This window comes from Gigantopelta aegis, chromosome 6, assembly GCF_016097555.1.
Source record: "Gigantopelta aegis isolate Gae_Host chromosome 6, Gae_host_genome, whole genome shotgun sequence".
In the NCBI taxonomy this organism is placed as follows: Eukaryota; Metazoa; Mollusca; class Gastropoda; order Neomphalida; family Peltospiridae; genus Gigantopelta; species Gigantopelta aegis.
The window spans coordinates 67,671,725-67,684,420 of NC_054704.1; the positions used below are offsets into that span (position 1 = coordinate 67,671,725).

General features: G+C 34.3%; 1 protein-coding gene across 2 annotated transcripts; it reads left to right on the plus strand.

The window, feature by feature from the left end:
- Window positions 1–2,028: 2,028 nt before the first annotated feature.
- Window positions 2,029–11,652, plus strand: LOC121375094 (histone PARylation factor 1-like). 2 transcript variants are annotated; one of them, XM_041502329.1, is made up of 8 exons: window positions 2,029–2,281; window positions 3,025–3,214; window positions 3,419–3,472; window positions 4,627–4,782; window positions 5,654–5,852; window positions 8,285–8,383; window positions 9,029–9,264; window positions 11,006–11,652. In XM_041502329.1, the coding sequence occupies exons 1-8, from the start codon at window positions 2,189–2,191 to the stop codon at window positions 11,308–11,310; spliced, it is 1,332 nt and encodes a 443-aa protein (XP_041358263.1). In that variant the 5' UTR covers window positions 2,029–2,188; the 3' UTR covers window positions 11,311–11,652. The 2 variants fall into 2 exon arrangements, with proteins under 2 accessions (XP_041358263.1, XP_041358264.1); XM_041502330.1 differs by lacking the exon at window positions 3,419–3,472 and having other exon boundaries at window positions 2,034–2,281.
- The last annotated feature ends 1,044 nt before the right edge of the window (window positions 11,653–12,696 follow it).

Here is a 12,696-nt window from a genome sequence, read left to right on the forward strand (position 1 = left end):
TCTAGGTAATTTGTTGCAATGGATGGGTCATTTGCTTACAAGCCAACAAGACCTGTGTACCTGAGCGTAACGTTTTCAAAGATTTGTTTAAAATGCGTGACGTCAAACTAATCTGTGCTAATCGTGATGACGTCATATTATCGATGGCGAAAATTTAGTACTGTGATTTACTAAAAATGTAATTAGAATGTTAGTTTAGAAGTGTTATAGGATAAATAGAATTCGCTACTCGTTTTTTTTAATATGTAAAATATCAACCTCGTCTAGTTAATCGGCATTTGTCTTGGCAGAGCCTCGACAAATACCGATTAACATTGACTCGGTTGATATTTTCCATATTAAAAAATACTTGTGACTAATCCTCTATATATTTTATTTTTAATAAAATTCTAGAATTATGAAAAAATAATAACATTATGGCTTTTGGTTGAATTATAGCTAGTCTGGAGGCTAATTAATTATTCCATATTATTAATTAATTATTCCATATTATAGGATGATGTACTGCATAGGATGATGTGATGCCCGTCGGTGGACCCATTGGGCTATTTCTCGTTCTAGCCAATGCTCCACAAGTGATGTAACAAAGGCCGTGGTAATGTACCATCCTCTCTGAGTCTGTGAGATGCTACATAACAAAGATTCCTTGTTGCTAAACAGAAAGAGTATTAACCCATTGCGTGGCGGCAGTGGGTTTCCTCTCTCATATGTGTGGTCCAACGCCATTTAACCGTAATTAAAATGTGATGAGAGTGTTTAAAACATTATATTCTTCTATCCTTCCATTGAAAGTAATTTTTAAATTTAAAAAAAAAAGGTAATTTGTGAAGTATGAATGCATCCACTACTTTATTGTTCAGTTATATAACCATGTTATATATCATGTTATATATATATTTTTTTAATTTCAATCCACATATCAGAAGTTAAAAGTGAAGTCGTAATAAAACGCAGTAACTGTAGTGCTAAAAATATATTGGTGGAATTAAATAACAAATCAATTTACTATGGCCACTCAAAAGAAGCGGGATTTGGGAAATAAACCTATATGCAAATATGGGGCTAATTGCTACCGTACGAATCCACAGCATACGCAGCAGTATAGACACCCAAAGCGAAAGCTTGAAGAGGTTTAATTTTGAAATGACTGTTCACTTACAAAACAAAATACTGCTTTACCAGCAAAACTCTAAATCGGTGTCCCAAATAAGCAAATTGCGAACGGGACGTAGTTCTGGCCCACAAGTGCTCGACTGATGCGTGGTCGTTCAAAGATCGATCCCCGTCTGTGGGCCTGTTGGGTTATTTCTCGTTCCAGCCAGTGCACCACAACTGGTATATCAAAGGCTGTGGTATGTGTTATCCTGTCTGGAGGATTGCACATTTATATAAAACTATTAAAACTTAAAGATCCATAAAAATGTAGTGGGTTTCCTCTCTAAGACTATAGGCCTACATCATGAGTACATCAAAATTACCAAATATTTGACATCCAATAGCCAATGATTTATAATCAATGTCTCTGGTGGTGTTTTTAAAACTTAACTTTAAATAAAACAAGCTTTAAACTGCATTCGCCTAATGATGAAAACGTTACAATACGGAAAGAATATTCTATATTTTTCATTTATGGTACATAAAATATATTCCAATTAGTACATGAAATCAACAAGATGGACGTAAAACTAATCCATTTTAGTAAACAAAAGTGTAACACCATCCAGTAATCAGAAAAGTATGTTAGTTTTTACTGCATTAAGGCACATGCATTTCGAAAAATAAACTTTCCATATGTGCGGTTCGTCATTTTCACTTTTTAAAGCCACTACATGAAAAAAAATCGGGGAACATTTTGTTTAAAAAAAATTTCATTAGTAATATTTCCAGTTAACTAAAAATTTATTAGCATCTACTGTTTAATGTTTTAAAATTGTGTAGAGATCTCTAGAACTTCAGTTGCGAATTGCGACCCGATACTGAACAAAATGTTCCCAGAAAATTATGAGATGCACAGTGGACACACTGATTAATATTTTTTAAAAGGATAAATTCGGTTTGTCAAGAGCAGTCGGTTCAGCTCTTTTTATCTCCATGATTGCTTGATATCAACTGAACTAGTGAAGTTTGTAAAATATCAATTTATGGAAAGATTTCCGCCCGCACCCCCACCATTTGGGGGTATTGAATTATGATATCAAGTGCTAGGGTCTGGATTCGAACTCCAGACCATCGGGACTGTAGCCGAGCACTGTATTCACTTGGCCCTGCAGTGGATCAACAAGTGAGACTGCATTTTAATACTTTTAAATCTTATAGCGTGTATTTTGACAGAATGAACCGAGTGTTTACGGAGTAAAACGAACCTTTAGTCCCATAATGCTTCATTGTGTCTTCTGTGCTATATTTCTACCAAAAGCACAAATAAAAGCACCGTATTGGAGGAAATTTTACAAAGAATAGTCAAAATGTCTAATTTTTCAAAGGCAAAACATAGTGATACTGGATTACGAAATATAAAGATTATGTTGCTTTTATAGAATAAATTTTTTAAAAAGGTATAACCCTAAGCCTAACCCTAAGCTTACACTAATTCTAACAAATATTGTTGGGGTGGGGGGGGGGGGGGGGGTATATTATACCCACGGTCCTGTTAACAACCCGGAAGTGTTATTTCTTCAGTTGTTGATAAATGTGATGTCATTGGTTTGCACATGCTTGTAAGTTTTAGAAAAACATGCAACGTGCACGATTATTGATTACTCCATAATTATAATTTTTAACAACAAACAACACTGCTATGTACCATTTGTGGTATGCTTTAAAGTATATTTCTTAACTTAACCAAGGGGTAAAAAAAACTGCAACATGGTCTTCTTATTTGATACTGATGTTACTTAATGTTTTAATACATAATATTAATATTGTTCATTGCAGATAACAGGCAGACTAATAGCAATGGAATAATGAAAATAATGCTCTGGTTTATTTTCTCTTTTTTTATTGTTAATTTTACTTTTGTTTTAGGAAGAAGAAAATTCTGATACCAAAAAGTTGAAAGGTAATGAAGCTAAGCAGTCAAAAACGCTGGATAACTTCTTTGGTAAGAAAACCGAACAGAGTGAAAGTACACTTAAAGCAGGTGGACACAAAAAAGATGAAGAGAAAGAAACAGTATCCTCAGAAGACGACGGTACATGCTTATCTGACGAGGCTGGTATGTACTTAGTGTGGGACTTGGTGGAAATTAATTAAATATATAGGTAAACTTTCACATTGATTATTTGATGACAAACATTGAATTACATTGAAAAAACAATAAAATAAATACTTAAAATAGCAAAAATAGTCCAGTTTACTAGAAAGCAAGTATAATATTGACAATGCACATTGTTCATTTAAATATATTTGCATTTTTAAGAGAAAGAAACAGTATCCTCAGAAGACAACGCTTCATGCTTATCTGACGAGGCTGGTATGTACTTAGTGAGGGACTTAGTGAGGGACTTAGTGGAAATTAATTAAATATAGGTAAACTTTCACATTGAATTACATTGAAAAAACAATAAAATAAATACTTAAAATAGCAAAAATAGTCCAGTTTACTAGAAAGCAAGTATAATATTGACAATGCACATTGTTCATTTAAATATATTTGCATTTTGGATGGAATCAAATCTCTATTTAATTATGATATATGTTCTAGATTAGGTATTAATTTTGTTTGTTTATTAGCAACACTTATACATTTATTGATTTAGTCAAAAAAAGTTACTAGTGGTTTCTACTCACCTGGGGCGTGAGGGTCAGTGTTAGTTTCTGTTCCTGGATATTATTTTTAAATTATAAAAATATTCTCAAATGAGAGCCATTTGTTTTGTATACCCAAAATAAATATATATATAAACAAAGTATGTATAGAAAACATAAAATAAAGACTTTCATTTTTAAAACACCCAGAAGAGCACTCGACAAATTGCACTCCTCATATTGTCGAGAATGGGGAACTTGCACAGGTCAAAGTAATCAATGTTTGTTGCACCCCTCAGATTAAACTCACGGGTATTAGGGGTGTAATCATGCTCCCACCTCTCAAAAACAAGTCTAAAAATAATGATTGTGGTACTTTTTGCCATTCAGAACCACCAGGGTTTCTGCCAGAGGGTAAAATGGGTATTAGGTACCATACTCAAATTGTTTTGCAGATCTATATTATTTTTTAAAGTTCCAAGATCTTTTGACAAAATTAATGACTCTTATCATTACTGTATGATTTTCTTAACCCTAACCCTAAACCTAACCCATTTTCTCTCTGGGGGAGGCCCCTCATACCCCCTATCAACTGCAGTTGCATTCAGCACCCACATTGTAAATATTTAATTTCATAGTGCCATACCCAAACATTTCGCTGACCGCCATAATCTAGATATCAAAACGAAAGAAAACTTGATTTCATGCAGAACATACATGTATGTAAACTTAATACCTTTTTGAAAATCTTCTCTTTAGCAATTTTTCAAAAAGCTGTTAAAGAAATGCTATACATGTTTGTCTGTTAAATTTATCAGTGTTTTAAACAGTTATCATGGAAAGTTTAAATCTTACATCAGCTTAATACTACTGTTTCAGAAGCTGACGTCAGTGATACAGAGGAAGAACAAGACCAGCCACAATCTCCACTCAGTGTTAAAGAAAATATCAAAAATAAATTCCTCGTAGACATGCCTGATGACTTCTACTACTTTTGGGAGTTTTGTCAGAAGGAAGAACCAAGTGACCCTTGTGGTTGGTATCTATGTCATAACTAGTTTTTAATTTATTGTTACAATTTCCAGGCCATAGGATTTCAAATTGAATGAGAAACACTTTTTCAGTTCCATGCCTTGTGATCATGGGAACCCATCATAAACTGTTTATATTGTTTTTGTTGAATAGTCATACTCGATATATTAATCATAGGATACAAAATTTCGGTTCCGTGATTTTACTGATACGCTACCAACACATGAAATCCAAATGTCTGATTTAATTTTTGGAAAACCAATTGGATTAAAAAATGTGGAGATATTAATCAAATTTTCTACACATGATCTAATCGTGACCTGACCATCAACAGTGTATATCTTCATTTATTTTCAAATTATGTCACAGGTGAAATTAGAATTACCGGGCTAGCTCTGGGTGAGTAAAACATTTCGCCACATTATATAAAAAAATTAAAAACCCAGAGTTATTTTCCAACAAAACACCAATTATTACATGGAATTTTTTCGCCAAATGAAAATAAAATTTGCCAATTGATCCTAAAATTCACAATTGGCGAGTGGCACAGCTAGCCCTGAATTAACAAAATATCATTGCATACATGCTGTTTTAAAAGTGGATCATTTATTTGTTCAGGTTACAACAGATACATATGTATGTCATCATTTGTTATGTTAATGTCGAATTAGCGGGACCACCAAATGACTACCTGTGATAAATTGTTATTACTATGGTTCATTTTTCAGAGGTATAGTTTAATACCAGGTGAGTGTTTCAGCCCCTATTGACCTCTTGTTGTCTTTAGACGGCACAACATTGTATGACTCTCTTTACAAATCAATATTAATCATTCGATGACTTAAACGTACAACTAAATATTTGGCTTTTTTAGAGGCACTGATGTCAGCATTGGGATTTCAACTGGTGGGACCATTTGATATCTTGGTGGGCAAACACAAGAATGTTAGCAAGAACCGTCGAGACAGAACGCCCAATTTCTTACGTCACTGGAGATACTACTACGACCCACCTGAGTTTCTGACTGTTATTCGAGGAGATAACAAGAAACAGCTGCATTTAGGATACTTCAGGTAAAACATTTATCTTTAATAAGGCTGGGACATACCCCAGTGATAAAGTGCTCTCCTGATGCATAGTCGGTCTAGGATCGATGCCCGTTGGTGGGCCTATTGAGCTATTTGGGCAGTTCCACATCTGGTATACCAAAGGCTGTGGTATGTACTATCCTGTCTGGGATGCTGCATATAAAATATCCTTGCTGCTAATCAGAAAAAGTAACCATTTCCTGTTTCATATGTATAGTCCTTAATCATATCAGGGCTCGACCTTAGCGGTAGCCCGGGGTGTTTTGGCTACCGATTTCTCACTCGGACTACCAGTTGTCTAATCCTAGTAGTCCGCCGGGCTACCAAATATTTTGGCATGTCCAGTCACTCAACAATCAACAAGACGTTTAATTCATCGGTGTCTGAAATGCCACCTTTCATGTGCGCGCTCTCAGCTGCCAGGAGTCGCTGTAACTGTTAATTGCTCCCCTAGTGTGACCCACAGGTGGCGGTTGCACAATACGATTTAGTGAAATAAAGGAGTATATTTGCCAGTACAGACAAAAACAAATAATTTGATGTAATCCAGTGGCCAGATATACCTGGTTCGTACGGGTCATCATCTCATGGCATTTTCATTTGGGTCATGGGTTAACTATGCATAGTCATTTATGACAATCAGCAACACGGCCCGTTGTTTTTACGCCTACTTATAACAAACGCTTTTTATGATCAAGACTATTTACTGCCAGCTGAAGTCTGAACTAAACGATAATTCAATAGTCAAATTATTGTTTAAAAATTAATATCTATTACTATGTTAAATAAATGTATAAACTGACGAATATTTTCAATGTTAAAAATATTAATCTTTCTTACAGATTAATTTTAATGAAATGTCTCTTATCGTTTGCTATGGCTTTGCGTGATAACCTCGCTCAAAATAACATCTGACCTTGTCACGTGGTAACACAAACACACATGGCGATCCCCTGTCTGGGATAATTGGCTTTCGGCATTTACAAGTTTATTGTCATCAATAAAAAACGCTATTTTTTGGAATAAAGGCAAGTTTTGTTAAGATTCTTCAAAATTACACCTATTGAACATAGTTGCAGCCATTTTAAGTATTAAAATATGCAATATCGATCTGAAGATCATACGATTAGCAGACATACTGTTCTACTGGTGAAAACCGTATGAAGTGTTTCAATAATATTTTGTAAGCATTCATTACGAGATTAGGCCTAAAAACAATAAATAATAATAATAGTGATAAATACTATTGTGTATTTCTGGAATCGTACCAAATAAGTTAATGCAGGAAGAATAAGTCGGTTGTTAGGTGGTTATGGTTAGATTTGTTTTTTCATACCATATTTACTCGTCTTTTGAGGCCATCCTTTTGTCCATTTACTCACGATTTACAAAAACCCACCCTAAAACGTTTAAATAAAAATAAATTATTTATCTTTTTTTCCTCTTTTCTTTAAAAGTTGTGGGGCTACCAATTTTTACTAAGAGCTACTAGATTTTATAGTCTGGTAGCCCGGTGGGCTACCACTGAAAAAACTTAAGGTCAAGGCCTGCATATGTTCGACACCATATTATTATAATTAAAATGTGTGGAGTGTCATTAAGTAAGACATTCCTTTCTTCATCATGAATAACATACCTGTATTCATCCATTTTATATAAAGGCTGCAATAAAAAGATTTGTGTGTGTTTAGTTTAATGAATGAACATTTGTAGACTGATAGACTAGTAGAAATTCTCGTGGAATAGAAATGTTTTTGTTAGTACCCATGTGACAGACTAGTGAAATATTAATTTTTTTTGCACCCCTGAATGAGTCATTGTATCGATCGTCCTCTCTGGAATTGTTGGTGTTTTTCTGATCAGTGCTTCATAACTGATATATCAAAAGATGCTGTTAAAGAAATATTCCCTGACTTTTATCTTGCATAGGAAAGATTTGTAGAATAATTGTGCCTTTCATTTTTATAGTGTTTGGAATAAATGGAGAAGCTGGCCGAGGCCGGTACCTGCGCTCATGACAGGTGTGCGCTATAACAGTTTGTTCTGAATGTGCATGTAAAAAAACCCATGACCTGACCTGACCTAATGAAATATAGCAGGTTTCCTCAGAAAACTACGTCAGAATTACCAAATGTTTGACAGTCAATAACCAATGATAATTAGTCAATGTGCTTTAGTTGTGTCATTAAATAAGACAAACATTTTAGCTTTTAGCTATTAGCTTTAGGAAGCTTCTCCATAAGTAATCAGCTACTCGTAACCTCCTCATGCATGCTTATAGATGCAAAGTGACAAGTGTTTCTGTCCTCATTTTCCTTTTATTATATTACCAAACCGAGAGACCTGTTTAGAAGTAATCAGATCTTTGTGCACGATTGTTGCTAAAACAAAGACAAATGATTGATATTTGATTTCAGGGATGATCCGAAGGAATTACCAGTGTTTGTCGCGGCCAACTGTGCTAAGGACAATGGTATCATTACACCAAGGGGAGAGAACCTGTTTGCTGCAGTTAAGTAAGTTGATTACATGCACCATAGTATTGTTGTATTCATGTTTCTTTGTGTCGTATGTTTGTTCAGTTTCATTGGTTACATTAGTGATGAAAGGCATAATGCAACTGCTCAACATTATGGTATTTTTGTCTTATTCTTTAAACCAAAAATGTCAACTGTATGAGACTACAACTTGGCTGCAATTGTGAATATTCTTAATTTGACAATATCTGAAATTGACTTTTTATTGCACTGAGTAGCTAACAGCAGGTAATAGGCATTAAACAACCACTAAGAGTAGCTTGTGAAATTTCATATCATCTTGCGGCAGCAATTAACACAAGCTTTTGTAGATGCATTGCTGATTGCTGTCGTGAATTTCGGTGGTCCCATTGGGCTATTTTTCTTACCAGCCAGTGCACCACAACTGGTATATCAGACACCATGGCATGTACTATCCTGTCTGTGGGATGGTACATATAAAAGATTCCTGGTTACTAAATATAATATGAAAAATGTATTGAGTTTCCTCTGTGATTATGAGTAAAAAATTACGAAATGTTTGCCATCCAATTAGTCAAAAATCAATATTTTAACTTTTTAACTGATTGAAGGGCAAATATGATTTATTAGCAGAACGTTTTATTCTATTGAATTTTCTTACAGATATTATATAGATGAGACGCTTAAATCAACAGAAGGTGCAACTAAGAAAAAATTGGAACACCTCTCAAAGAGTTTAGTGGAATTTGCTAAAACAAAAAACTGTTCGTTGGACTTGAAAACTAAAAACATGAAGGCTCGAGATAAGAAGGTTGTGTGTAAAAGTTTTCATGGAGCTGGTATCGTCGTACCAGTAGATGAGAATGATATTGGATACAGGGAGGTTCCAGAGACACCAGGTAACTTGGATTATATTAGAGATAGGGTCTTCTCTCATCCCTAGCCATGCAAGACAGACCCATCCCATGACGTCAGCTTGTGTGGAATAAATCTGTCTTGCATGGGCTATGACGTCATTGAATTTAACATGGGGAGTATAACAGCATTGGTAACATGACATCATATCAATGCGAGTTGGTTTGTTTGAGATCAGTATTTTGTTATTAAAACCTTCATTATGAAAACTATCTTGTTTATTTGTAGTGTTAAATTATCTGATGCGGAAAATATGATAGTGTAGTTTATTTATGATAAAACTGCCAAATAAAGAAGTTACTTTTTCAGCCATCTTTGTTTGTTCGTGTAAAATAATTATGTCTTTATCAAATGGATGGGAGAAAAAGACTCCATCATATGCAGTCATGTGGGATAGAAAAAGTACACCCTCGGTGGTAGAAATTTCTACCCTGGGACTTGGCAAGCCTTGTCTGGGTTTGAAATTTCCACCACCTCGGGTGTACTTTTTCTATTCCACATGACTACATATGATGGAGTCTATTATTCTCTCATCCTCGGGTATATGGAACAGAGCTATCCCATGAAAGAAAGCCATGTAAGAAATTTCTATCTTACATGGGATATTACGCGCTTGCGTTTAACATGACGTTGTTGGTAATATATGATGTCATATTAATGTGAGGTGGTGACAAACTTTTCACCACCTCGGGTGTACTTTTTTTTATCCCACATGACTGCATATGATGGAGTCTTATATTCTCCCATCCTTAGCCATGCAAGACGTGCATATTCCATGACAGTCTATACGGAATAAATCAGTCTTGCATGACCATGTGACTTCTGTTGTTTGAGCTGATATTAACATTGGGTGACATCACGTAAATGGCAAAATAACGCAAGAAATGCTTTTTATATTTCATAAAAACAAGGAAACCTGCTGTCATAATGAAATTATACTATCATTTTCGGTTTATACTTTTAGTATAAACCATTTTTGGGTATGATCTTTTCAATGGTTATGATTATTTTATTGTAAGATAAAAAAAAAAAAATCTAGGTTTTTCACGTGTTCCCAAAATGTTTGGTTTTCATCTACTGAATGGGAGAAAAACAATCCATTATGTATCCATGTGGGACAGGGCTATTCCACCCTCGGGTACATAATATGATGTCAGGAACTCGGCAAGCCTCGTCCCTGACAACAAATTATGTACCCGAGGGTGGAATAGCCCTGTCCCACACATGGACACATATGAAGGATTCTTTTAGTATGGCACTTGACCTCTGCCTGAAACAAAAGCAGAACTTGCATGCACTTAATTGTCTTGTAGATGATAATATTTTTTTCTTTGTTAATTTTTGTCTCACCTTGACAAAACCAATGTCAAATTTTGCTTTTAGCTCCAACATTAAGTCTTTATGATTAGCTTGGCCACAAACTATACTTTATTTTTTGTATGTTCCTCTCAATGCATTTTAATTTATTAAATTTAATTTTTAATTCAAATAGTTTAGTGTTTAACGCTATGTTTAGTTTTTGTGTTTAGGTTCTTTTCTCACAAATAAATCCTAGATCAATGAAACTTAGTTTATAGTTGCATCTAAGAATGTTCAGCTCACTACATGGTTTTAAAAAATTTAAATTAATTACATCAAAATATAAAGATATTTCTTAAATACGTAATGTTTGACATATTTGTTGGTAATTGAACTCACTTATGGTAATGGTATTTTTTTTTTTAGCCGATTTAAAAAAGATGTTCAAGAAAATTGTTGACAGTAAATCTGAAAAAGAGCGGGATGATAACTTTGAGCCTCTGCAAGAGCTGATAACTTTTATCCAGTTTGCTAATGATGAATGTGATTATGGAGAAGGACTTGAACTTGGTTTGGATTTGTTTACATATGGTGGAAAAACATTCCATTCGACTATACTTCATCTTCTCCCCATGGCCTACGAGCTGCTGCATCGACCAGAGTTTGGACAAATCATCAATGCTCATTTGAAAAACAGAATACACTCGGCAGATCTGAGTGAATTAGCTTGAATGTAATACATGCAAGTTCATGAGTGTGGGGGAATGGAGAATATTTGTGTACAGTTGCATTTTACAGGAATTCCCAATTGTTACAGTAAATATTATGCGTGTTTTGACACATGACAGATATGATCGTTTATGTGACATCACCATTTACTGTTTGTGCAAAGTTTACTGAATGATCAATCCTAGCAACAACAAAAAAATCAGTAATAAAACAAACAGTTATGCAAAGTAAAATAAGTTATGTAATTAAAAATGTTTTTGGCGTCACTCCATTTCAAATGCAAAATTAGAATTGCAGCCACTTATTAACAATGGTTGGACAGTAAAATATTTAGACATTTCAAAGACTTTGTGCCTGCATTTTTCTATATAACTGGAGAATGAAAATATCTAAGGTCCGTTTTCCATTAACATGTGAGTATTGATACAATTCATTTACACAGTACCTTTTGCTTATACATGATTCCGCATGCGAGTTTTTCAATGCAGTAATATCATAACGTGAAACATGTACTTTTGGTTTCAAACTACACTCGGACAAAGTAAAAATTTGTATAGTAATCCACTTGCAAAAATTTACATTTTCATGCTTCGAAACAGACGATGAAACATGTGGAAATGCAATCATGGAAAGTGGGCCTTAGACCTACTTATTAATGGGTGTCATTTTGAACAGTTCATGTGTGACATCTTAACATTGCTTGTCAGCATGTCATATATTCAAAATGTCTAATCATTTATCCATTCAATTAATTAAAACAACATATCACAAGAACCAAGACGAAGATGTTGTTAAACTGACACGCTGGACATTGTTATCAGTTGAAAGTAGTGGGTCAACCAGGCCAGAACAAGTTTTTTAAATTCTCACCTGACAACTGCAGTTATGTGAGTTTTCTTATACAGATTTGAGGTGGAACCGATGAAATGTGCTGTTATACACAGAGTGCGGGATTGGACAGAGATCATCCAAGCTAGTGTCACCGGGCATTTGTGTGTGTACTGTATGGGTGTCTACACTCTATGTTTGTGCATATGCGTGTTTGTGTTTGATGTCAGATTCTATTCTGAATGTAGAATAGAGAGTTGTTAAGACCAAGTTGACCACATCACAGTTACGCAATACAAACATGTAACATGCAAACTCACCATTTTGAGTTAACTGAGTGTTAAGTATATAAAAAAATTTTTTTTTTTTTTTTTTTTTTTTTTTTTTAATATATTAATATCGTGTATGTTATGAGATTAATAATAGAAATTTGAGCAATGAGATCATGAATGATAAAATTACAATTACAAATTTACTTTTTCTTTCTTTATTCTATTATTCTTTTAGGAAAAACAAAAAACCCTACAAAACTGACTTTGTTTTCACTATTGTGCTCGGAT

What these genes read in the sequence shown, in the direction of transcription:
- LOC121375094 (XM_041502329.1), top strand. Translation starts at nt 2,189, where the DNA reads ATGATATCAAGTGCTAGGGTCTGGATTCGAACTCCAGACCATCGGGAC. An exon ending in CTGCATTTAGGATACTTCAG is followed by an intron (nt 5,853 to 8,284) that starts GTAAAACATTTA and finishes ATTTGATTTCAG; the next exon opens with GGATGATCCGAAGGAATTAC. An exon ending in GGAGGTTCCAGAGACACCAG is followed by an intron (nt 9,265 to 11,005) that starts GTAACTTGGATT and finishes TTTTTTTTTTAG; the next exon opens with CCGATTTAAAAAAGATGTTC.